General features: G+C 44.9%; 1 protein-coding gene across 5 annotated transcripts in view; it reads right to left on the bottom strand.

The window, feature by feature from the left end:
• The window catches only part of ARMH3 (armadillo like helical domain containing 3), a 791613-nt gene that overhangs the window by 555917 nt on the left and 208286 nt on the right, over positions 1-27410 (bottom strand). For all 5 annotated transcript variants that reach the window (XM_029610203.1, XM_029610204.1, XM_029610205.1 and 2 more), the window contains exons 11-12: positions 3704-3764; positions 3124-3170 (exon numbers count right to left, since the gene is read on the bottom strand). In XM_029610203.1, coding sequence (XP_029466063.1) covers positions 3124-3170; positions 3704-3764 — 108 coding nt within the window. The remainder of the gene's footprint in view (positions 1-3123; positions 3171-3703; positions 3765-27410) is intronic.

Genomic DNA, 27410 nt, shown 5'->3' with positions numbered 1-27410 from the left:
AAAAAATGGTGACAAAACATTTTTCAGATACATCAGCGAAAAGAGAAAGGTCCAAAGTGGTATAGTGAAATTGAAAGGTGGTAATGATCAATGTGTGGAGAGAGACGAAGAAATGGCAGAAATATTAAACGAATACTTCAGCTCTGTGTTCACTAAAGAAGACCCTGGAGAAGGACCATCTCTAAACAACAAGAAACTGGAGGGAAGGGGAATAGATGAAAATCCTTTTACAGTAGAAAATGTGTGGGAAGAACTAAAGAACCTGAAAGTGGACAAAGCCATGGGGTCTGATGGGATTCATCCAAGGATATTGAGGGAGCTCAGAGATGTTCTGGCGGGTCCGCTGTGTGACCTGTTCAATGGATCCCTAGAAACGGGAGTGGTGCCGAGTGATTGGAGAAGAGCGGTGGTGATCCCGCTTCACAAGAGTGGGAACAGGCAAGAGGCAGGCAACTACAGACCGGTTAGCCTCACTTCGGTGGTGGGAAAAGTAATGGAGTCACTGCTGAAAGAGAGAATAGTGAACTATCTACAGTCTGGAGAATTGATGGACCAGAGGCAGCATGGATTCACCAGGGGAAGATCCTGTCAGACAAATTTGATTGACTTTTTTGACTGGGTAACCAAGGAATTGGATCAAGGAAGAGCACTAGATGTCATCTACTTGGATTTCAGCAAAGCTTTTGATACGGTTCCGCACAGGAGACTGGTGAATAAAACGAGAAGCTTGGGAGTGAGTGCCGAGGTGGTGACCTGAATTGCAAATTGGTTGACGGACAGAAGACAATGTGTGATGGTAAATGGAGCCTTCTCTGAAGAGAGAGCGGTTTTAAGTGGTGTACCGCAAGGATCGGTGTTGGGACCGGTCCTGTTCAATATCTTTGTGAGCGACATTGCGGACGGGATAGAAGGTAAGGTTTGTCTTTTTGCGGATGACACTAAGATCTGCAACAGAGTGGACACGCCGGAAGGAGTGGAGAGAATGAGACGGGATCTAAGGAAACTGGAAGAGTGGTCGAAGATATGGCAGCTGAGATTCAATGCCAAGAAGTGCAAAGTCATGCATATGGGGAGTGGAAATCGAAATGAACTGTACTCGATGGGGGGGGGAAAGGCTGATGTGCACGGAGCAGGAGAGGGACCTTGGGGTGATAGTGTCTAATGATGTGAAGACAGCGAAACAATGCGACAAGGCGATAGCAAAAGCCAGAAGAATGCTGGGCTGCATAGAGAGAGGAATATTGAGTAAGAAAAGGGAAGTGATTATTCCCTTGTACAGGTCCTTGGTGAGGCCTCACCTGGAGTACTGTGTTCAGTTCTGGAGACCGTATCTACAAAAAGACAAAGTCAAGATGGAAGCGGTACAGAGAAGGGCGACCAGGAAGGTGGAGGATCTTCATCGGATGACGTACGAGGAGAGATTGAAGAATCTAAATATGTACACCCTGGAGGAAAGGAGGAGCAGAGGTGATATGATACAGACTTTCAGATACTTGAAAGGTTTTAATGATCCAAAAACAACGACAAACCTCTTCCGTAGGAAAATAATCAGCAGAACCAGGGGTCACGATTTGAGGCTCCAGGGAGGAAGATTCAGAACCAATGTCAGGAAGTAATTTTTCACGGAGAGGGTGGTGGATTCCTGGAATGCCCTTCCAGAGGAAGTGGTGAAGACCAGAACTGTGAAAGACTTCAAAGGGGCGTGGGATAAACACTGCGGATCCATAAAGTCAAGAGGCCGCCAATGAAGAGTGGGTGACTCGCCAGAATGATGGCTATTGACACAATACCCTTATTAAATAAACATACACATGCTTACTGTGACTCCAACATCGCTCTAAGCTTCAACAGCAAGAGGTAATGGAAAAAAGGATTTGCACTCACAAAGAGGGGAGTAGCTGGCTTGTTACGGCGGTTACTACCCCAAACCAAATATGCCTGATACTTCACTTTCAATGCATATACAGCATAGCTCTCTGCTTCAATGACAGGGGAGAAGAATAACTGATACTTCACACATCCAACAGAGCTCTCTGCTACAACGGCAAGGGAGAAGAAAAAGGGTTCGCACTCAAAAAGCGGGGAGTAGCTGGCTTGTTACGGCGGTTACTACCCCAAACCAAATGTGCCTGATACTTCACTTTCCATGCATATCCAGCATGGTTCTCTGCTTCATCGGCATGGGAGAAAGACTGATACATCACGCATTTCCAGCATGGCTCTCTGCTTCAACAGCAGGGGAAAAAAAAACAAAAACAAAAAACTGATGCTTCACGCATATCCTGCATAGCTTCAACGACAGGGGTGAAGAAAAAAAGGATTCGCAATCACAAAGCGAGGAGTAGCTGGCTTGTTACGGCGGTTACTACCCCAAACCAAATGTGCCTGATACTTCACTTTCAATGCATATCCAGCATGGCTCTCTGCTTCAACGGCAGGGGAGAAAAAAACTGATACTTCACGCATGTCCAGCATAGCTCCCTGCTTCAACGGCAGGGGAGAAGAAAAAAACCAACAAGTGCTGTACAACATAGTCTAGGTAAAACAAATAAGCATGGGTGTAGCTTGCTTATCGCGGCGGTTACTGCCCCTACTACCCCTAACTAATCAAGCTAGATATTTCACTTGGATGCAGCTCCATCACTGCTCTCTACATTAATGGTGGGGGTGGAAGGGGAATAGAACAAAGAGCTAAGAGAAACAGATAAGTATGAGAGAAAAAATGTGTGAGGCTTGCTGGGCAGACTGGATGGGCCATTCGGTCTTCTTCTGCCGTCATTTCTATGTTTCTATGTTTCATTTGAAAATGTATGTATTTGCTCTCAAAAAATAGTCCAATAAAAATGTAAATGACAGAAAATCCTCAGAGCCACCATTTTGACACTGTGCAAGACCTGAGATTTTTGTAGCATCCTCAAGGTACAAGTCTTCTTCATATTTAAAAACAAAGAGTGGCAAAAACTTGATGCAGATTACTATTCAGCTTTGACACAAGCTTACAAAAATGTTGATTATAACTCAAACTATACGGACAATATACTAATTGACAACAAAATTAGAATTTCAAAATTCTGCCTCCAGTTACCTGCTGAGGTTAGACTTGTGGTATTTTAAATCACTTACTGTATTGATATTTTCTCATCTGCATCAGCTATGAACATACTGCCCACCTGTGGTTGTAACAACATTGCAGTATTTTAGGCATTGTTTTATGATATATTTCTACTGAAATCCATCAAAAACTAGGCATTATAAATTACATTAATTTCTAACAAAATATACCATCAGAATTTCAGTCTTACTTTAATGTCCATTAACCTGATTATGTAACTATAGGTCTCTGTGTTCTCTAAACTGAAAGGGCTATAAAGGAATAGAGATATAATCCAATTATTTATATCATCCTGTAAATAACATTTCTTCTTTCTCCATTATTATATTGGTCATATTAGCATTATATATAGTGTAGTGGTCACTGCAAACCTGGAGACTCTGTGTGTTCTTAAACAAGTTGCTAAAGATACCGGTTCTCAAATTTAGACTATAAACTCTTTAGTGGTGGTGTACCAAACCATATAAATTACCTTGTAAAGAACTATGCACAGTAATACTGCCACATAAACAATTATTAAAGAAATCACCAGAACAGAAACCCTATTCTTTTTCAAAACCCGTACATAAGAGATATGCTGTCCTGTTTTACCATATTGGTTAAGGCTGAGAAAAAGCCACTCTGGTTTTCCTCCTCTTTATCTCTGTACTGCCTGAAAAAAAGGAAAAAAGAACATATAAATTTATGTAAATCATAGTAATGCTCATAAACAAAAACATACATCACCTGAAAACATGGCAAGAATTAGTCATTACATTGTTGGTTAGGCAGAAAAAAGGTAACATCCTGACAAAGAAAGCATGAGAGAAATTGTGCAGAATAGTTTCTATGTCAATTCCATACTTCAGGCCATATTTATTGGAATGTGTTGTACACTAACATGCATTGTTTACCTGCAGGCCCCATTAATCTCAATGAGGTCTATTTACAAACAACGTGCGTTAATGCACGTTTTAGTAAATATACGCTTTCGAGAAGCTGAAAAAGGATCAGAGGTGTCCAAGTCCAAGAATTTTCCAATTTCCTAAAATCTATCTCTAGGTAAGACTAAAAAAAACCAAAAATAAACCCTGTTGCTGCACACTATTGCGGGCATAGCGCCACCGTAAAGGTGCTGCCAGTCTAATTCCCTAATCCCCTCCCTAAGTCCTCCCCAACTCCTCCAGACCACCTAATTTGAATGTTGCCGTCGCGATAACGACCCGCGATAATGGCCTTTCGCGGGTTGTAAAATAACCCCCTTAGCCAAGTATGTGCCAATATTCAGCCTTATCCAGCTAAATCAGCCAGATAAATCAGACCTGCTATTGAGCAGGTCTAAAGTAAGCTAGTTAGAATTATCCATCTATTAGATAGCTGCATATATTCAGCAACACAAACATGCCATTGAATATTTTGGCCAAGTAGCCACATATGTTTATCCGGCTAACTTGCTTAGCTGGACAGTGGCCGAATATAGACCTCATAAGTGTCTATAGCCAATTCTGAAGCACAAACTTAAAAATATTTCTTTGTGATGTCATCTGTGCAAAATTGTCTTAAAAAAGGAAATTACAAGACTTGGCAGTGAGCTACAGTTTGTCAAGAGAACACCTCAGAACTACTCTATCAAGTATCATATATGGCCAAACAAGAAAATGGCGCTGGCCTAACCTGAGACTAGCATCATTTTGACATCGCAGGGTACCAGGCGATGCCATTTTAAAAAAAATATGCACCAGAACAGGAGTGAATATGCATCACTCCTAACCATTTCTTCAGCAAGGACTTCTATCGGAAGGGTAAGTGGGGACCAGTGAGATCCCCGGCCTGGCATATTTCTCAGGGTCTAGGAGGAAGGGCTCACAGGAGCCCAGCTCAACCCAGTCAGGTATGTCTAAGCCCTGCAGCTTTCTTTGGGGGCAGAAGCAACCTAAGGAGACCCCCAACTTGACTTAGTGCAGCCAGGAAGACCAGGCATTGCAGGTTTGCTGGAGGATGGGACAGGGGTTGGAGGGCCTCAGAAAGTATCTGTTTCCTTTTTTTTGTTTGTTTGTTAATATTTAGTTTGGTTGAGGAAATAAAGAGAATCTAAATAAACATTTAATGAACTAAAAAAAAGTTTAAAAACCTGAAATGAAAAAACATGAATTTATTTGGCCTGAACATCCCTATTCTTCACACACTTCCCCCTAAGATTTTTCTCAGAGTTGCTGTGGTCTGTAAGCCTTCTGAGTTTTCCTTGGGCACTACTCAAGAGCCCATACAGGATTCCCATGATTTAGCCTCATTGGAATGGGTAGACCAATACCGATTAAAATCTTGAAATCTCCCCACTATCTTAGAAAATCTGCAGAAGTGAAGCTGCTTACTTGCAACAGGTATTCTCCATAGACAGCAGGACAATTTAGTCACACAGTGACTAACATCAATGAACGACATCAATGCAGAACGTGCTCTCTCGAGTTCATAAAGACCTATAAGTCTTTCTGAGCATGCTATGATATTCCAATGAAACCATCAATGCATGAGTTTCCTTAGTCATTTCACAAGCTAAGTTTCAACTACAAGGAGAAAGGTGGGATTGTGTGGCTGAATTATCCTGCTGTCTATGGAGAACATCTGTTACAGATAAGCAACTCCACTTTCTCTGTGGACAAGCAGGACTCAATTCAGCCACACAAGTGGGGATTCCCAAGCTGAGGGTTTTAACATAACATTTATTTTTGGCCAGTAATGGTAGAATTGCAACCTTATAGTAGAGAGGATGGAGGAAGAGTTGAAGTAATTATTTTAAAAAGCTTTTAAGTATCATTTGGCCAAAGTTACTATTCCTATAGGAGTCATTTTCGAGGCAGTAATGTTTAACAAAGGTGTGGACTGAGGACCAAGTGGCTGCTTTACAGATTTTTTGAACTGAAGCAGAGCAAAGATGTGCTATGAAGTTGTAGCTCAGATTTAGTACAATAGTGAGAAGATATCCAGACAGTAGTAGAATGCAAAGGTGTGTACTGATGACCAACTTGCAGCTTTGCAGATGTTGCGGCACGGCTCATAGATGAGCCACTAATGCAGCTATAGCTTTAACTTGATACAGTCTGCTAGCCAGGTGGACATTGTACATTTGATCACTGCTATGCCCAGTATGTTAGGAACATAAAAGAAGAATAGTTGCAAAATCTGAGAATGGGGCCGAGTCCTTCCTTTACTGTTTAGTGTATAAAAGGTTTTCTCACACCTTCATGTACAAGTGGTCTTGGGAAGAAGGTAAGTAACACAATGGCTTGATTGATATGGAAAGCTAATACTATTTTTTGTAGAAATTCCAGGTGAGTGCAGAGCACTACCCAATTGTGGAAGAATTGCAGATAAGGCAGATAATGAACTATAAGCCTGAAGCTCGCAGACTCTTCTGGCTGACATTTATACTACAAGGAATATTACATTCTATGTTAGAAACTTGAGAGAAGCTAACACCAATAGTTCAAATGCTGGCTTCATCAGTTGTGCCAAAACCACATTAAGGTTCCATGGATCAAGTGGTTTCATAACTGGAGGTTTAGAATGTCATAAGCCTTTCATGAACCTGGAAACTGACAAATGAGTACAAATAGGCTTATCCTCAATTTGAGAATGGTAAGCTGCTATGGCACTAAAATGTACACTTACTGATGAGGTGTTAAGTCCTAAAGCAGAAAGATAGAGAAAATAGCTCAGTAATTCTTTGGGTTTGCATGCAATCCCATCCAAAGTATTGCACTGACATCATGTGAGGAATCTTAAGAAATGCCATACTGGGTCAGACCAAGGATCCATCAAGCCCAGTATCCTGTTTCCAAGTCGCAAGTACCTGGAAGTACACAACTATTAGATAGATCACAAGCTACTATTGCTTATTAATTACCTTAATAGCAGTTTATGGATTTATCCTCAAGAAACTTATCCAAACCTTTTTTAAACCCAGTTACACTAACTGCTGTAACCACATCCTCTAGCAATGAATTCCAGAGATTAACTATGCACTGAGTGAAAAATAATTTTCTTCGATTTGTTTTAAATGAGCTACTTGCTAACTTCATGGAGTGCCCCCTGGTCCTTCTATTATTTGAGAGAGTAAATAGTCTATTTACATTAACTTGTTCAAGTCCTTTCATGATTTTCCATTTAAAACTGTAGGATCTTCTAGTTGATGGTTTTCTGGCAGACACTATTATGTCTTCAACCTCCTTGGGTAAGGATAATTTGGTGATCATTGAGCACTCAACATCCAAGCCATCAGGTTAATGGTGGAAAGGTTCAGATGAAACAGACTTCCCTCTTCTTGAGTTAATAAGAATGAATATGATCCAAGAAAGACTGGAGGGCTGATGAATAACTGTACTAGATGCTTAAAACAAACATGTCTGGGATATGCTGGAGAGCTGCTTTCTTTCCTCCTGAATAGGAATTCTGTCCATCTCTTTGGGTCAGTAGTCTATGCTGGATTCAGGAAAAGGACAGAACTGGTGAGGAAATTATATATTCCTCTTTTCACTATAATGAAGCTGTGGGATAAGGGAGGTATGGTTCTCTCTGATTTAAAACTAGACAACATAGCATGTCTTTTCCGTCACTTGGGGGACTGGCTCATGGAAGCTAATTTTTTACACTCCACTTTTGCTGGAAAGAGACTTGCTTTTCCGCTTTGAACTTCGCCATATAATACATGCTACTCCCTGATTGCTCCCTGTTCATCTACAAAATTGTATTCTAGTTCTCCCACTGCCGCTCTTTGTTCAAGTCACTTCACCCTCCACTGCCTCAGGTACAAACTAAATTGCAAACCCTCTGGGACAGGGAAATACCTTCAATACCTGAATGTAATCCACTCTGAAGTGCCGAAAAGCAGAATATAAATAAATAGAGATAGATAGATAAATAGATAATTTGAAAGCTTGGAAGTGGCTATGATTAAATTAAAGCTGCCCATTAAAAGGAATACATTCCCTGCCCCCCCCCCCCCGGTCTTTGCTCCAGTCTGTTTGCTGAGTGGTAGGAGAAGAATCTTCAAACAGTATCTAATTTACTTAATGAGGAGGGTGGCATGCCTTCTTTTTGGGATCTTCAACAATAATTCAATATCTCACAGTTCAGGCAGTTCTTTGGCTTCCTACAGTTCAGGCATTATGTTCTTTCTTTAGATATACAGGAGTTATGATATAAAAATAGGGACTTACTGTCAGATCTTTTTGTTCATGAGGATATGGTAAGGAACACTATCTCTTCTCTATACAAAAGTCTTAGGAGGAAGGGCTCCCTGAACTCACTAATTTAATAAAGATTGGCAGTAGAAATTGGGACCAGAATTGACTTCCCAAACTTGCATTTATTTTTTTTTAGGATCCATTCCCTGACAACAAGCAGTCTTTTACAGGAAACTCAATATGTTTTTTTTATGAGGTTCTATTATTCTAAAAAATGGGAATGTTTATTGAGGCTTACCCACTCTAACATATGTATTAAATGTCAAAATGTGGTGGGTATGCTAGGCCACAAGGTCTAGTTATGCCTGTTATCCAAGAGGGACATTCCATGTCAAATGGACCAGTTTAGAAAATCATCCATGTTTGACCTCCTTCAAATTGAATAAAATTTTGTGTGCATGTTCACTAGGGCCTCAAAAACTATGCAAACTTTTTTGGCTGGATCTCTATTGATTCAAGAGCTAGAAGCAGCTGAATGAAGGTCACTCAGAGTATTGTGCTCCATGCAACACAGGGCACTGCAAACAAACAAGCCCTATTAGGGGCCTGAAATTTTTTAGATTATTACAACCTCTGGTGCTAAGTTCCTATGCAAAGTTTGGAACCTAACATGAGCTTGCCACCCTTTTTATGGGCCAGCAAACTACGTGAAAAATTTTACAAAATAAATTTAAGGCCTACTTTGACTCTTCATTGCTCCTGATGTATACTTTGAATCAGGCCGTAACTGGATCAGTAGTCATGGTCCATGACTTACATCTAGGATTTGCACTAGGAGGCTTTGCAGCCTACTGGAAGCAAAGGTACAGTTACATAAAGACTTGTCACCTTTTGATGCAAATTGTGGCCATTTTGGGGTACAAATACCTCTACTGTGTAGTTTTTAATTGTTTTCTCTTTCTAATGTCATTTGAAAAAGCACCGTTTTTGCTACAAAAATCACCCTGTTTCGTCTTGGACCCAAGCCTTGCTTTGGTCAGAATTATAGTCCCAAAAACAAGCATCATTTGCATGTGTAAATGCACTATGTTAAAAATAACCATCCTTGGCACCCAATTATGAAACATGCAAATGAGCTAGAGATGTGAAATTTACAATGCAGATCAGTTTACTGTTCTCACACTTAACTTTTGACACATTTGTTTAGCCATATTTTCTTAAATTAGTCAAAGTCAGTGCAAAACTTTGTATGCTGATTAGTTACCTTGCATTGGTCAGTGGTGGCACAGCCACTTCCAATTCAGCAAAACTGACAACCCCATTGCCTAGGGGGCATTCCAGACAGCCAGGCAAGGTACCAGCCACAGGTTAAGCAGAATTGCTTACCTGTAACAGGTGTTCTCCTAGGACAGCAAGATTTTAGTCCTCACAGATGGGTGATATCATCAGATGGAGCCCAGCATGGAAAACTTTTGTCAAAGTTTATTGAAACTTTGACTGGCACACTGAGCATGCCCAGCATACCACGATCTGCGTGGCCAAGTGGGGTCCCTTTTCAGTCTCGTATCTTAGCGAAAAAAGACAAGCGAAAAAAATAAAAATAATAAAACCAACGGAGAACCCAAATCCATGGGTTGGCAGGTGGGTTTCCTGAGGACTAACATTCTGCTGTCCTACGAGAACACCTGTTATAGGTAAGCAACTCTGCTTTCTCCTAGGACAAGCAGGATGGAAGTCCTCACAAATGGGTGAATAAGTTAACAGAACTTACAGCACTTAACCACGTGCCAACGTGCACAACAACAGAAGTGCTGAGGGTGAGAACAGGAGGCAGCATGAACCAGATACTGGGCCCTAGGTAGGGAGAGTTGGGTTCTTATGCTTGGAAAAGATTACGAAGGACAGATTGGTCAAAGGTACTGTCATGTCGATCATCCTTGTCCAAACAGTAATGGGCAGTGAACACGTGTAGGGTGCTCCACGTCGCAGCCTTGCAGATCTCAGCGATGGGGACCACACGAAAGTGCGCCATCGATGCTGCCATGGACCTAACTGAGTGCGCTTTAACGTGGCCTCCAAGCAGAAGGCCTGCCTGCTTGTAGCAGAATGATATACAGTCCACCAACCAGTTGGACAGGGTCTGTTTGCCTGAACTCCCTGAACTCACTAATTTAATAGAAGGTTGGCAGTTTTTATCAAAGGAGACAAAGAGTTGCATGGATTGCCTGTGGGCCGCTGTGCGCTCAAGATAAAAGGCAAGTGCACGCTTGCATCCAGGCTATGCAGAGCCCTTCACCCTGGTGGGAATAGGGCCTTGGAAAGAAGGTGGGCAAAACGATGGACTGATTGAGATGGAAATCATTCACCACTTAAGCAGGAACTTAGGGTGAATGCGAAGAACCACCCTGTCATGAAAGAATTTCGTATAGGGCGGATATGTCACTAATGCCTGAAGCTCACTCACCCTGCAAGCGGAGGTGACTGCAACCTAGAAAATGACTTTCCAGGTGAGATGTTTAAGCTCGCAGGAGCGCATAGGCTCAAAAGAAGACTGCATGAGCCACGCTAGTACCACGTTGAGGTCCCAGGACACAACAGGAGGATGCAGAGAGGGCTTTAGTTGCAACAGGCCCCTCATGAAGCGCCCCACCAAGGACTGCACAGAAAGCAAATGTTGCTTACCTGTAAACAGGTGTTCTCACAGGACTGCAGGATGTTAGTCCTCACATATGGGTGATGTCAGTGGACGGAGCCCTGTTACGGAAAACTTTTCTGTCAAAGTTTCTATAAAGCTTTGACTGACACTGGCACACTGAGTGCACTGAGCATGCTCAGCCTGCAATTATCCCTGTGACCACAGGTGTCTCCCCTCAGTCTCGTCTTATAGCAAAAAGTGCAAGCGAAACTAAAATAATAAAACGTATGAAGATCGAACTCCGTGGGGTGGCGGGTGGGTTTCGTGAGGACTAACATCCTGCTGTCCTGTGAGAACACCTGTTACAGGTAAGCAACATTTGCTTTCTCACAGGACAAGCAGGATGGTAGTCCTCACATATGGGTGAGTACCAAGCTGATGATGCCCGAGAGTGCATCAAATGCACCCAAAGACGTGCAAAAGGCGCAACATCGGGGGTGGAATTTGGTAAGGATCGCATCCTGAAACCCTTAACGGGTTGGTGGAAGGATGTTGGGTAGTTAAACCGAAAAGAAGATGAGTAGACAGACTGGCCAAACATGGAAGCATGCCGGCCAGTCTTACCTAAGCAATAATGGGCTGCGAAGGTATAGAGAGAGCTCCAGGTCACAGCCTTACAAATATATACAAGCGGCACCAGCCGAAGGTGAGCTATTGAGGCTGGTACGGCCCTAACAGAGTGTGGTTACACACAGTGTTGTAGTGAAATGTCTGCATGTTGGTAGGAAAAAGAGATACAGACAGTCAATTAGGAGGAAAAGGTATGTTTGCCCACTGGAACTCGCAGCTTGGCTTTTGCCACAGAAGAAAGAGTTAGGTGTAATTCCTATGGAGTGTAGTGTGGTCTAGATAGAATGCAAGTGCACTTTTACAGTCCAAGGAATAGAGAATCCTCTCGCCTTGGTGAGAGAGAGGTGTTGGGAAAAAGTGGGCAGAGTATATTCTGAGTAAGGTGAGATGCTGCATCTACCTTAAGAGGATATGAAGTTGAATACATAAGATCACTTGGTCATGGAGGAACGCAGGGTCAGGTGAGTATACAACAAGGTGTGGAACTCACTGACCCTGTTGGCAGAAGTGATGACTATGAAGGAAATAATTTTCCATGCTAGACTGTTAAGTGATAGGAATGTAAAGGCTCGAACGGGGAACGTATGAGTCTTGTAAGCACTAAATATATGCCCCATTCCATAACCAGTAAAAATAGAGGCGGCTTAATCAGTGGATAACCCATGGTAAGCTGACTCAGAAGGGGTTGAACCGTTAATCGGGTATCCCCACTCCCAAGTGGTACGCCAATTGGAACCGAGGTGTACCCATGTGGAGGATATATGGGGAGCAGAATCTGAGGGAGTAAGAGAAAAGAGTGGTGTAGAAAAAAAGGGGGTAATACCCTTTTGTATGCGCCATGTGGTAAATCATGCCATTTTGAATGGTAAGATTTATGTGTGGAAGGTTTTTGTGACGCTACCAGTACCTGAGAACATCAGTGAGTCCATGATATGAGACTGACCTGTGAGAAGGCGAATTGGTTACTGGTGTGATAGACTGAGAAGTATGGGAAAGCATACTGGTCTCGGCCAGGACGTGAGTCTGAGAAATAGTGAATCCCGTCCCGGTGCAGCATAATAAGAGTGCTGGCTATGAGAGGCATCGAAAGAGACACTTATAAGAGGCCTTTGTTGCAGCAAAGGTGTCCATGGGAATGCTTTCGAGACATGTGTAGGGAGTAGAATCTGTCCACCGTATAAGTTCGATTCAGACGCAGAGGGCAAGGTCGGTTGACCTCAGCGCTAGAAGATTTTTCTCGCTACACATGTAGTCTGAGACCATCCGAGAGGATGGAAACCTATATGGAGAAGGTCTGCTAGTGCGTTCAGTAAGTCTGTTAGATAAGTGGCCCGGAGATGCATGGAGTGAGCAAGGGCCAAGGGTAGAACTGCGCAGCTTCCTAGCAGAGCAGCTAAGAGGTTGTGCGTGCTTGTGTGTTGGAAATACCACATTGTCACTGTGCTGTCTGTCTGTATGCACAAAGGTTTGTTGCAAAGGCAGTAATGTAAGGCATAAAGGCATAACTCATGGCTCGAAGCTCCAGGAAGTTGATGTGAAACTCCGCATGGAGCGGAATAGATGCATATTGGGTTGAGAAGATGTTAGTTCGAAATCTGCAACCCCGAGTAAATGCAAGCATGAGCAGGACCAGCTGAGGATTTGATTCTAGATCTGCAATATGGATCAGGGACGAAAGCGGTTAACAGCTTAGATCCACTGATAATTGAAATTTCACTGAATCTTACACATAGCAAATCTGGACCTATGAGTAAAGTGCAAGGTGAAAAAATCCTGTGGCCCAGCAATGAAAGAATTGAGGGGCTGAGGTTATGTTGTATGCGCGCAGAGATATATAGGAATTTGTCAGAATGTCTGCGCGGTTGTTGGACAGGAAGTTCGTTGTGACTGTGGTGTCCAGAAGTGTTCTATATGGGATTTATGGTAGTTAACAGCAATCCCAGGTAGTAGATTTATAGTGAGTCATGAAGAAGATAGAGCTCCTTGCTTGGATTGACTGTTGTTATGCAGCTGTCCATGCAAGGAAAAGCATGAATGATGTTTTACTCCATAGAGAAAAAGCAGTCACTGCTAGTGATTTAATGAAATACCCAAGTTGCTGAAGCTGGAGCAACCAACAGAGCTTGGGATTATAATATTGTTGACTCACCATGAAGCATATAGAAAGATTAGAGGAGAAAGGCAACCTACTTACTGCAGTATGGAAGTATGGTGACAGAGACACCATTTTACCTGTCCTTTCTGAAGAAAGTTGATATTTCTGAGGTCCAGGATGGGCGGAGAGCAACTACTTTCTGTTGAAAGAAAGAATAGTGAGATTAAAACTCCCCCCCCCCCCCGCGCTCTGTAGCGTCCGGGGGACTGTACCCTGAACCTTGGTACCAAGTGGGGTGGCCGCTCTGATATCCGGCAAGTTGAGAGACCAGGAGGTGTCCAACTGGCAGGGCTGATATAATCTGGATATCATGTAATCTCCCACGGGAGTGTGAGCAGTAAAAGTCTTACCCGCATTTCTGTGTGCTGTACAAGAAAATGTCAAGACCTGTCGCCAGGCCTCGAGGTGGATTTGCAATGGAGGCAGTGTTTGCTGGATCTTGTGTCTATCAGATCAGCGAATGCATCTGGGATTTCGGTCCTTAATTAGGAACCAGAAGCCAGAGTATTAATCAGTACAGAGTCCCGTTGCTGACAACGGGAGGATGTCCTGATGCAATCCCAAATGATTGGTAGAGAGGTTCTCTTGGTATTGTGTACGACATAACTGGCAATAGCGATATGTGACACTAATATGGTTCTTGGAAGACAAGACGACCTAGAACCTTTCGAACCATGTGGCCCGATTTAGAGAACAGATCTCAATGGGATTGTCGCTGAAGTGGGATTAGAGTACTTACCATCCATCGTGGATCACAGAAGGACGAGCCGGTGAAGATCGATGGCTCCATGGATTTCAGGAGGCATCGTGAAACAGCCTGAAGGACGTAAACGTCTGACTCAACTCTGTAATCTGGTATGGTAGCGCAGGTACAGAGGAGACAGGCTGAGCATGTCTGGTGCTACCACAGTAATTTGTGGAGGGTCAGAACCCCGTACCAGTGTCGGTGGGGAACGCCTCGGGTACAGGGGAGCCATTATGACTCATGAACCCGGTCCTCTTTGCAGCAGCTCGATGTATCGTGACGCCAGTGCAGAATTCCTCAGAACTCGGTCCGGTCATTCTGCAGCACCGAGGACTGCCAGTACTGTGTGGAACAGTGGCGGTTGCAGTAGCAATGTTGCTCGGCCCAGGCATTCTCCAGCACCGAGTAGGATAGCACCAATGTCTTGGATGGCGTCGGTGGGGGACGGTTACCGTGCCGGTGACAATGAGTGCCACTGTGCTCTGCCCGGTCTTTCCCCAGCGCCGACATGGATGCCCTTGCTGTCTTGGATGGCGAATGATGACGGACTGTCAGCATGCCTGCACTGCTCCTGGCACTATGTAGTGTCGTAGGCTGATACGTGGCTTTAGTTAAGAACTTAAAGCATGGAGCACTGTGTTTAGGCGAGGGCATTGTGTGTAGGTGCTATGTCAGTATTGACGTATCGATAGCGGCATAGAAGCGGCCTGGAGGGATCATCAAAAATATAGATGAAAAAAACATCGACGTCCCGGGCTGAGCAACAATAACAGTGACTGAGGCACCGACGGCATCGGCATAGGTATCGATGGAAATGATGTGGCATCAAAGAATCAAATAGACATTGATGGCATCGGGAAATTGAAACTGGCATCGACGGAATCGATGGCTGCATCGATAGGAACGACGAGGACACTGATGGAAACGACGTGGGCGTCGACGGCATTGACAGGATGGAGACGGGCACAGACAGCATCGGTGGCCTGGCCACGGGCATCGATGCCCATCGGTGCCATTGACCCGGGCATCGATGTCACCGACGACACCAATGTGTGCATCGATGGAAAAAATCAGCACCATGGATGAAAACATTGATGGCACTGAAAGAATCAATGCGGGGATCGATGGCATTGACGGACCGCGGGGGGAGGGGTGTCAATGTGTAGACATTTTTTTCCGTAGGAAAAAAATCAGCAGAACCAGGGGTCACGATTTGAAGCTCCAGGGAAGAAGATTCAGAACCAATGTCAGGAAGTATTTCTTCACGGAGAGGGTGGTGGATGCCTGGAATGCCCTTCCGGAGGATGTGGTGAAGACCAGAACTGTGAAGGACTTCAAAGGGGCGTGGGATAAACACTGTGGATCCATAAAGTCAAGAGGCCGCCAATGAAGAGTGGGTGACTCGCCAGAATGATGGCTACTGCCTGGAGACAATACCCTTATTAAGTAAACATACACATGCTTACTGTGACTCCAACATCGCTCTAAGCTTCAACAGCAAGAGGAAATGTGGAAAAAAGGATTCACACTCACAAAGAGGGGAGTAGCTGGCTTGTTACGGTGGTTACTACCCCAAATCAAATAAGCCTGATACTTCACTTTCAATGCATATACAGCATAGTTCTCTGCTTCAACGGCAGGGGAGAAGAAAAACTGATACTTCACACATCCAGCAGAGCTCTCTGCTTCAACGGCAGGGGAGAAGAAAAGAGGGTTCGCACTCACAAAGCGGGGAGTAGCTGGCTTGTTACGGCGGTTACTACCCCAAACCAAATGTGCCTGATACTTCACTTTTGATGCATATCCAGCATGGCTCTCTGCTTCAACAGCATGGGAGAAGACTGATACTTCACGCATATCCAGCATAGCTCTCTGCTTCAACGGCAGGGGAGAAAAAAAAAAGAAAACTGATACTTCACGCATATCCAGCATAGCTCCCTGCTTCAACGGCAGGGGAGAAGAAAAACAACCAATAAGGGCTGTATAACATAGTCTGGGTAAAACAAATAAGCATGGGTGTAGCTTGCTTATTGCGGCGGCTACTACCCCTAACTAATCAAGCTAGATATTTCACTTGGATGCAGCTCCATCACTGCTCTCTACATTAAAGGTGGGGGTGGAAGGGAAATAGAACCAAGAGCTAAGAGAAACAGATAAGTATGAGAGAAAAAATGTGTGAAGCTTGCTGGGCAGACTGGATGGGCCATTTGGTCTTCTTCTGCCGTCATTTCTATGTTTCTATGTTTCTATAATGGCATCGGCCTGGATGGGGCTACCGATGGTAGTAATGGGGGCATCGACTGCACGAAAGTAACAAGGTAATCAATGGAGGCATTAATTCGACAGAGGCCCTGGCGGAAACGGTAAGCGTGGAAGTCCCTATCCCACTAGCACTAATAACCAGGCAGAGGGTCACAGAAGGACACTCAAAGGCTATTTGGGGCCAACTGTGAAAACATAGGGAGAAGGAAGGCCGCAATTCGGTTGGTAGGCCGGGGAAACCGTAGTGAGGTGACAGGAACCGACCAAAAAACAGGGCATAGTACTCACCGAGCTTCAATTAAATGTACACGAAAGGAGACCCATGCAGGGAAAAAGCGTTTGTGAAGTAAAAGTTTAAGTGTTTCCATGAGGAAAAATTGTGAGAATTTCTCACAGAGCTCTTAACACTATGCTTACTGCAGAACGGAAAAAAGAAGACTGAGGGGAGACACCTGTGGTCACAGGTATAATTCCAGGCTGAGGATGCTCAGTGCACTCAGTGTGCCAGTGTCAGTCAAAGCTTTATAGAAACTTTGACGAAAAGTTTTCCGTAACAGGGCTCCGTCCACTGACGTCACTCATATGTGAGGACTACCATCCTGCTTGTCCTGTGAGAAATGGGGGTACCACTTATCCCCTGGTGATAAGTGCTGATAGCACTCAGGTGAACTCTGATCAAGGTGGGGGGACCGCAAATAGTCCAATAGTCGCAGAATGGGGCATGAGAAAAGGTCTAGGCCTTTCCACTCACACCAGACAGAGAACCTCCTCCACTTCAACCAGTAAGACTTCCTGGTGGAAGACTTTCGGGAAGCCACCAGTACTTGCGACACAGTATCAGAGAGGTCGAGGGACTGCAAGACTACCCTTTCAATATCCAGGCAGTGAGGGCCAGCGACTGGAGGTTTGGCGCAATCTGGTTTGATCCTGCATGATAGAAGGGAGGTGCCCAGATGTATGGATCAATAGGTCGCACAGGATTGGGAACCAGACTTGTCGCGGCCAGTATGGTGCAACCAGACATCATGATGCCCTTGTCTTGCTGGAGCTTCACAAGAGTCTTCCCCATCAGCGGGAGCTGAGGATATGGGTATAGTAAGCCCTTGCCCCAAAATCGGGCAAAGGCATCAGAGGAAGGTTCTCCGTCCTCCCTGCACAGGGATTAGAAGCGGATCACTTTGTAATTCCGGGGGGAGGCAAAGAGATCCACGTCCGGAATGCCCCACAGTTGGAAGACTCTGTCCGCAACTGTCGGGTTGAGTGACCACTCATGGGGGTGGAATGTCCAACTCAGGTGGTCTGCCACCACATTCTCTATCCCTGCAAGGTAAACTGCTTGCAACAGCATGTCCTTGGACAGGACCCGGGCCCAAATCTGTACCACCTCCAGGAAAAGCAGTAAGGAGCCTGTGCCTCCCTGCTTGTTTATGTATTTTTATTTATTTATACAACTTTTCTATACTGTTATACTGAAAACAAGTTTCTATCTCCACGGTGTACATGTTAATAATATAAATAAAAATATTGAGTTAGAATAAAAATTACATAAACCATCCAATAAAAATAAAATACAACTAAAAGATATCTAAATTCATTACTTAAAAGAAACAGTAAAAGCATAAAACTTATATGACTCTTAGACCTGGATTTATCAAAATGCACTAAATACCGCATGCGATAGAAAAAGTGGCGTGTTTTATGGTAATAGGCAGTTTATCGCAATTTGTGCTAATACCTACGCAAAGAGATAAGTTACCGCAAATTGCAATAACTTTTTCGCACTGAGATAAGTGCCAGAAGTGTGGCATTTCCTACATACAACCACTGGGGGGATCATGTTTACTATCAGATCCACAGAGAGAGAGAGAGAGAGAGATGAGAGGGAGAGAGAAAGAGAGACTAGCCATAATGCCCCAAATTTAGATAGGTATTTATATCTCTATGGGAGGCCCACCTAGTACCTCGAAGTGAGGTTTAGGTATTAGTGTAGGGGTTAGGGACCACTTTGACATTCAAAGTGAGACGTACAAACAGAACAGTGCTCTCTTGTGAAGATTTGATATTACCCAGGTAGAGAGTCCATCAAACTAGGTTGAGAGAACATTGCACAAATCTCATCTTTGAGTGAATTTCCTCACTCCGAGGGTTTTAGTTAAACTCTCATCCTCCCCTGGACTAGGAGGTATTACAGTGGTAACACTGGGATCTAGGCAATGTTCCCAAAATCCAGTCAAAACCCTGAGCTAGGCTCAGCAGAGTGTTATCCCAGGACAGCAGGATGTAGTCCTCACATAGGGGTGACGTCATTGACGGAGCCCTATCACAGAAAACTTTCTGTCAAAGTTTCTAGAAACTTTTGACTGGCACTCGGAGGCCACTGAGCATGCCCAGCATGCTATAATTCCCTGATCCACATGGGTCTCACTTCAGTCTCGTTTGTAGCAATAAGCTTTAGCCAAAAATAAAATAATAAAACGTTTCAGACCCAACTCTGCAGGGTGGTGGGTGGGTTTCGTGAGGACTACATCCTGCTGCCCTGCGATAACACCTATTACAAGGAAAGCAATTTTGCTTTATCCCAGGACAAGCAAGATGCTAATCCTCACATATGGGTGATTAGCAAGCTATAGGCTGAATCAATGTTTAGTGAACTAACAGCGTATAACTTGTCCAATAGGCACAACAACTGGTGTACTGTTGGGGAAAATTGAGGCAGCCTGGAATCACAGCAGGTTGGATGTAGAAGGAGTTGGGATTAAGTTGGAAACAAGTTCTTTAAGACAGACTGTCCGTAGGCTGAATCTTGTCTTCCTTCTTTGTCTAAACAGTAATGAGCTGCAAAGGTGTGAAGAGAACTCCATGCTGCAGCTTTACATATGTCAGCTATTGGCACTGAACGATAGTGTGCTACTGAGGTTGACATTGCTCTTACTGAATGCGTCTTTACTCGCCCTTGGAGAGGAAGGCCTGCTTTTTCATAGCAGAACTCTATACAATCTGCTAGCCAGTTCAAGAGAGTTTGTTTGCCCACTGCTTTACCTGGTTTGTTTGGATCAAAAGAAACAAAAAGAGTTGAGTGGATTTCCTATGGACTGCAGTGCGGTCTAAGTAAAATGCAAGTGCACGTTTACAGTCCAAGGTGTGCAAAGACCTCTCCCCTTGGTGAGAGTGCGGTCTTGGGAAGAATGTGGGCAAGACTATGAATTGATTCAAATGGAATTCTGTAACTACCTTGGAAAGGAATTTTGGGTGTGTAAGGAGTACTACTCTGTCATGTAGGAACTTCGTAGAGGGTGAGTATGTGACAAGTGCTTGTAACTCACTAACTCTTCTAGCAGATGTAATGGCTATTAAGGAAATAGTCTTCCATGTGAGAAATTTAACATCACAGGAATCCATGGGTTCAAAAGGAGAACGCATGAGTCTTGAGAGTACTACATTAAGGTCCCATTCTGTGACCTGTGGTCATATAGGGGGGCTTAAGATGAATTAAACCTCTCATAAATCTACTAACAAGGGGTTGTACTGATATTGGTGCATCCCCTATTGTATTATGGTACGTTGAGATTGCACTGCGATGTACTCTTACTGACGAGGTCTGGAGACCTGTGTCTGAAAGGTGCCATAGATAGTCTAATAAAGATGATGTGGGACAGGAAAAATGGTCAATAGTTTTCTGTGCACACCACACGGTGAATCTTTTCCACTTAGAGCAATAGTTTTTTTGTATGGAAGGCTTACGTGAAGCTATAAGCACTTGAGAAACAGTGGTTGAAAAATTGAGTGGTTGAAAGATCAAGCTTTCAACATCCAGGCTGCTAGAGAGAGGGATTAAAGGTTGGGATGACACAACCTGCCCTGATCCTGAGTTATGAGAGTGGGTGCTGTGCCCAGGCGAATTGGTTCTCTGATCGAGGAGTATTGGAAACCATACTTGTCGAGGCCAATACGGGGCTATGAGTATCATGGACCCTTTGTCCTGTTGTAGCTTCACTAGAGTCTTGGTTATTAGCGATATCGGGAGATACGCGTATAGAAGGCCTGAATTCCAGGGGCAAGCAAAGGCGTCCTTGGCTAACTGGTTTCTCCGCTGGTGCAGGGAGCAGAATCTGTCCACTTTGTGATTCAGTTCGGATGCAAAGAGGTCCACTGTTGGTTGACCCCAACTTTGAAAAATCCTGGTTGCTACCAAGGGGTCCGTGAGGTTGGAATTGACGACTGAGAAAGTCTGCTACTACGTTGTGAATTCCTGCCAGATAAGTGACCCGGAGAAACATGGAATGTGTCAGGGCCCATTCCCAAATCTGAGCTGCTTCTTGACAAAGGAGATACGAGCCTGTACCTCCCTGTTTGTTCAGGTACCACATGGTTACTGTGTTGTCTGTCTGTATCAAAACAGTCTTGTGAGAAAGGCAGTCCTTGAACGCATGCAGCGCATAACGTATAGCTCGAAGCTCTAGGAAATTGATTTGAAATGTTGCTTCAAGTTTCGTCCAAGTACCTTGAGTTTGGAGATTTCCTATGTGCGCTCCCCACCCTAAGGTGGACGCATCGGTAGTCAAAGTTACTTGCGGAATTGGCTGTTGGAAGGGTACTCCTGTGAGCAAGTTGTCCATGTTCTCCCACCAGAGGAGAGAGGAAGGTAGTTGTTGAGTTATTTGAATTGGAGATGACAGTGGTTGAATGGCTTGTAGCCACTGCGCTTTCAATGTCCATTGAGTGACCCTCATGGCTACCACACAGGGCTCCTGATCCGCGAGGCTAATAGCAGCGCAGAAAAAAGAAGACTGAAGGGAGACCCCTGTGGATCAGGGAATTATAGCATGCTGGGCATGCTCAGTGGCCTCCGAGTGCCAGTCAAAAGTTTCTAGAAACTTTGACAGAAAGTTTTCCGTGATAGGGCTCCGTCAGTGATGTCACCCATATGTGAGGACTAGCATCCTGCTTGTCCTGGGATAACAGGTACTGGAACAGCGATCCCCAGGTGGATGAGCTGTAGAGAAACTAAGAAAGTGAGTAGGCAGTATATGCAGAATTCTGGAACAAGTCCCTTAGGCATCTGGTCAACATGGCAGCTTGCAGCATCGAGCCAGTCCGGGAACGCCGGAGGACAGCATGGAGACGCCGCAGCAGCTAGCCTTCCATCAACCCCGAAGGGAGTCGCCAACTAGGTAAATGGGCGGAGCAGAGACGTCGGACAGCGACGGACACAACAGTACCCCCCTTCAAAGGGCTATCTCCTCTTCGGGTACCAGGTTTTAAAGGATGCGTGAGATGGTATCGACGAAGCATCACTTATTCACGATAATGGTCTGAGACTCCCAAGTGTATACTTTGGGGCAGAACCCTTCCCATCTAGAAGGTATTCAAAATTTCTTGTCTCAATATGAACATCCAATATCTCTTGATTTTGATCTCTAGTCTTCTTCTGCAAGATGACAGGTGAATCTTGAAATTTGAAGACAATTCGCTGAAAATGAGCGGTTTCAGATGAAACGTAGAATGCGTTATGGAAATTGACCAGGTAGTAGCTTCAGACAGTAGGTGACTTGCCAATAAGATGAAGAACTGGGAATGGACTCATGTAGCGAGGAACAATCCGAAGGAGAGTAGATGAATCAGAGGTGCTTGGTTGACAACCAGACCTTGTCTCCTGGCTTGAAGACTGAAGCCTGCGCAAGGAGTGCATAATAGTACTTCTTAGCACGGTCACTCACTTAAATGAGCAAGTCCTTGGACTGAAGCCACAGTCCATGGAATTCATCAGCAGTGGTTAAGCTGCTTGGGACATCACTGAAACTTCAGTGGAAGTGGCGATGTTAGGGAACGTCCAAAAAACCACTTCAAAGATGACAGTCCAGAACAAATAGCTGGATGAGAATTGATGATGTTGCCAGCGGATACGGACTGGGAAGTTACCAAGAGTATCTTCTTCGGGAATAATATGTGCTGAGGCTCATCAGGCACATCCTCCGAATGGAAAAGAGCGTAACAGAAATACTCTACGGTATAGAATCCGTGAATACGGTATTGATGTTGAGCGTCTTCGAGCCACAGTGAACGGTGAAGGCGTGTTGAATATCAGCAGCAATGGAAAGGGCTGCTGGGACGTCATAGTGTTCTTCAATAGAAGTGGTGGTGTTGAGAAAACATCCAAAGCCCACTTCAAGCTGTAGTGCAATAGTGGATCTTCTGAACTGGCGAGAGGACTCTTCAGATATTCCACTAGAGTTTGAGAAATAAGGTTGCCTCCTTTCCCTGAGTCCACCAGGGCAGGAGTCCGAACCGAACCCGGTCCACAGGTCAAAGAGACTGGAAGAGAATGTGGAGGAGAAGATGCAGTAAGGCCCAAGAACAGTCCTCCTGCAGGACTTAGGCCCGTCCGTTTCCCGTACGAATGGAGCCATCATGGCCAAGACGACCGCAGTACATGCAGAGGCCGCGCTTCTTCCGAAATCTTCTCTCTTTAGAAGTCAAATGTCCACGACCAAGCTGCATCAGTTCATCTTTATCAGCAGCAAACATTACTGGAACCTTCTGAGATGCAGGTATCGAGTTAGCCTGATTCAACCCAGATAACATCCTAGGCTGGAGTTCCTTCACCTTGTCCCGGAGCCAATTATCAGAGTAGCTAAGGCTACTAATTCGTCCAGTGAGTCAGGTGTTTCACGAGCAGTCAGCTCGTCTTTTAAACGGGTATCCAGGCCTCTGCAAAAGAGTCTTGAGACATTTGGGGTCCCAGCAAAATTCTGCCACAAGAGTTTTAAACTCTATGGCAAACTCAGCCAATGATCTGTTGCCTTGCTTCAAATCCACCAAAGCAAAACAGACTACAGAATTTCGAGCAGGGTCATCAAAAACGGATTTAAATAAGTCCATAAACCCTTCTATGTCCTGCAAAATAGGGTCCTTGTGCTCCCACAAGGTAGATTCCCAAGACAAGGCCCTACCATCCAAGTAAGAAAGGATGTAGGTAGTCTTGGAGAAAGCAGTAGGAAATAAAGATGGTTGTAAGGTAAAGTGCATGCAGCACTGGTTTAAAAAACCCCGAGTCTTCTGTATCTCTCCAGAGAAGCGAATCGGAGCCGCCAGTGGTACAGCAGTCTTTAAATTTACTTCCTGTAACTGAGTTTCATGGTTAGAAGCAGTACTTTGAACCTTCTGTGTGTGTAGCTGATGAAAAGCTGAAGTAAGTTTTTCCAAGGCGTCTTGTTGTTCTGCAATGCGCTGAGCCAGGCCCGGTATAGCCTGCAAAGCATTGAGTTGTGCTGGATCCATGTAGTTACCCGAACTCTGGAGTCAAGCCGAATCCTTTTCAAGCTGGATCCTAGGAGTTAACCAGAACCTTGGAGACCACCAGATCCATGAAGTTAACCGGAACCCTGGAATCACGTAGTCAAGCTGGAACCCTGGAGTCAAGCTGGATCCTTAGAGTTAGCCGGAACCCTGGAGTCATGTAGTCAAGCTGGATCCATTAAATTAACCGGAACCCTGGAATCATGTAGTAAAGCCGGATCTATGGAGTTAGCAATCTGTAGTGAATCTATCTGATGGGAGGAGCAATCAGATAGGAGTTAGCAATCTGTTAGGCTTTCTGATAGGAGTTAGTAATCTGTCAGAAAGCTCTGTGATGAGCTATCTGTTGTTATTTAGAATAGTTGTGGGTGGATCCTTGGACCAGTGGCAGATGACTACGCCCTCGGGGAAATCCCGAGAGGGACCACTGGTCAGGCTTAGTGTAGGAGACAGACACAAACTAGTTCCTTTATTAGACAATATAGTAAACCACCAGAGGTGGAAGTAGTGAGCTGGAAGCGCCCGGCTGGGCTGTAGTCCCTCAGGTACTGGAACAGCGATCCCCAGGTGGCTGAGCTGCAGAGAAACTAAGAAAGTGAGCAGGCAGTATATGCAGAGTTCTGGAACAAGTCCTTGATGGTAACATTCACACAATAGTCTCTTAAGGCAGCCCAGGAGATGGTATGCATTAGGCCCTCGAGGAGCGAGTACCTGGTTTCAGGGAAAGCTCTGAGAGATAAATATAGACTCACTGATGTTAAGCAATAAAGACTTCTTAGTAAGCAATATGTTAAGCCACCAAAGGTGGCAATAGTGAGCTGGAAGCACCCGGCTGGGCTGTAGACCCTCAGGTACTGGAACAGCGATCCCCAGGTAGCTCAGCTGTAGAAAACCAAGAAAGTGAGTAGGTAGGATATGCAGAGTTCTGAAACAAGTTCTTGTTGGTAACACTCACACAAAAGTCTCTTAAGGCAGCCCAGGAGATGGTATGCATTAGGCCCTCGAGGAGCGAGTACCTGGTCCCAGGGAAAGCTCTGAGAGATAGATGTAAACTCACTGATGTTGTAAGCAGCGATGACTTCTTAGCAGAAGTGATATCCAGGGGCATGTCAGGGACATGGGCCCTCAAGGAGCGAGTACCAGTTCTGGACTGCGACCTGAAAAGAAAAGAGAAAGAGAGAGGTCCCCGAGGAGTGGGTACCTCTAGTGAAGTCCAAGGAGGCAGAGTAGCTGCGTTTGCAAAGAGCGAATCCCATCCGCAGGGACCAGGAGGAAGCGAACCCCTTGCTAACTCATCTTGTTAGCGAAAACGGAGACTTTAAATATCTAGAGCTAGTGATGTCATCGCAGGGGGACGCCCCTGAGGTTTGCACCAACGTTGGTACATCAGTCGGGCCACACGCGCCCTTAGGCATCTGGTCAACATGGCGGCTTGCAGCGTCGAGCCAGTCCGGGAACGCCGGAGGAGGATGGAATGGAGACGTCGCAGCAGCTAGCCTTCCATCAACCCCGAAGGGAGTCGCCAACTAGGTAGGTGGCGGAGCAGAGACGTCGGACAGTGACGGACACAACACAAGTATCCAAAGGTTCAAAGGTGAAAGCATCAGCTGGTCGAGAAATACATTAATGCATTACGGCACCTGTGGCTTTGCAAAGGTGGACATAGGTGCAATACTCCTTTTATGAATGTGGATAGTAAGGAAGGACATGAAACAGGATCTCCGTTTAGATGGATGTGATACGGTGTTGACGCACTTAAATGAACTCATAGCGAGGACGTAGCAAGGCCCTTGCTGAAAATAGATGGAAAAAAGGAGAGAAGCCATTCAGGCGGTAAGTGAATGTGTTGAGACTGATTGATGTACACCAGGAAGTGCAACAGAACCACTGCGCCTGGTAATTGAGTCTAGTTGACAGTGTCTTCGATGACAGTTATATATGTCTTGAAGGGCAGAAGAAAAGATGTAAGCGCTGTTAAGCGACTCCACCAAAGGGAGGAGTGAAGGGGAGGTAGCAGTGTTCTCTTGTCCTGGGTAAGAAGCCGTGGGCTGTCGGTCAGGGAAATTGGGTTGTGGATTAGTAGGTATAGTAGGTTATCAACACCATGGTTGTCGTGGCCCTGTGGGTGGGATAGGTGCAGAGCCACTCGGGCTGGTATGCATCTCTGGAGTGTGTGAAAGATGAGTGGTATCGGAGGGAATGCACAGAGTAGAGTGTGTGTACCCCTAGATGAGAAAGGCATCTGGAGCCAGACTAATGGGCTCGGTTAAACCGAGTAAAAGGTCTCTATTATCCCCTTGTTCTCTGTTGCCACGAGATCTGATGTAGGGAGGCTCCAAATTGAGAAAGATCTTGAGTCATCTTCGGAGTCAGGTGTAGTTCGTTGGGGCGAAAAATTATTCTGGCGTATAGAGAAAGATGACAGGTAGTTATCCATGTAAAGTATGATGAACTTCCTGTGTGGGAACTCCTTGAAGGCTCTAAGGGTGTGTCTACTTCTTTGAGCTTCAGAAGAATTATATGCAGTTTATGCTTTAACGAGGTTCATGGGCCTTGTTTGCAATTTGTTCAAATTGAGCTGCCCATTCCATTGGGGATGCATTTGTGGTGAGCATCACATGATGTCGAAGGGTCGGAGAGGCGAGCCGTCGATAGTGTGAACGGGAGTAGCCATCATTTCAGGTTCCCGTCTATGATGCTGTTGAAGGAATAGGTGTGGACAATGGATGAAGAGAATGAGCTCATTGTGTTTGAGACCCTATGATAGGCAGCGCACATGTAGGCGCATATGGAGACCTACGTAATGGTTGCCAACATGTGTCTTAGAACAGGTAGAACTTGGCGAGCTGGTATTATGGTACTGACACAGAATTGTCGATAGTATGGAGAGAGCGAAGCTCTCGGATAAGGTAGGAAAGCCCTGTCCTTAATGGTAGCGATGAAAGCTCTTATTAACTGCAAAGTTTGAATGGTTCCAGCTTCGAGTTTTCGAAGGTGATCAGCAGACCCAGAGTTTTCAAGCAAGAATCGTGTGAAGAAAATTGTGTCGTAGGTGTGTTGGATTGGTGGCTAGTAGGAGTAATCGTCGAGATACCACCTGTCGATGAAGGAGCGCATTCGCTACTGCTATGCATTCGTTGAAACCCCTGGGGCAAAAGTAAAACCTTGGATTGGAAGTGATGGTTGTCCGCTCAGAAGAACAGAGGGAAACACTAGGAACTAGGGTGTATGAATATGCGAGCATATGCCTCCCCCTTTTTTTTTTGCCATTGCAAGCCCTGGGACTGAAGAAATGGAAGAATGGACTTGAGAGAAGTCATTTCGAAAAATTCCCCCTTTGGTTTTGGGGGGGGGGGGTTTGTAGTATCTGTAGTTCTTACAGGATATGTCTCTTGTTAGGCACAAGTGTAGTC

The sequence above is a fragment of the Rhinatrema bivittatum genome, chromosome 7 (genome assembly GCF_901001135.1).
Source record: "Rhinatrema bivittatum chromosome 7, aRhiBiv1.1, whole genome shotgun sequence".
Taxonomy (NCBI): domain Eukaryota; kingdom Metazoa; phylum Chordata; class Amphibia; order Gymnophiona; family Rhinatrematidae; genus Rhinatrema; species Rhinatrema bivittatum.
The sequence above is the reverse complement of the archived record's forward strand: the minus strand, read 5'-3'. Positions and strand labels throughout refer to the sequence as shown.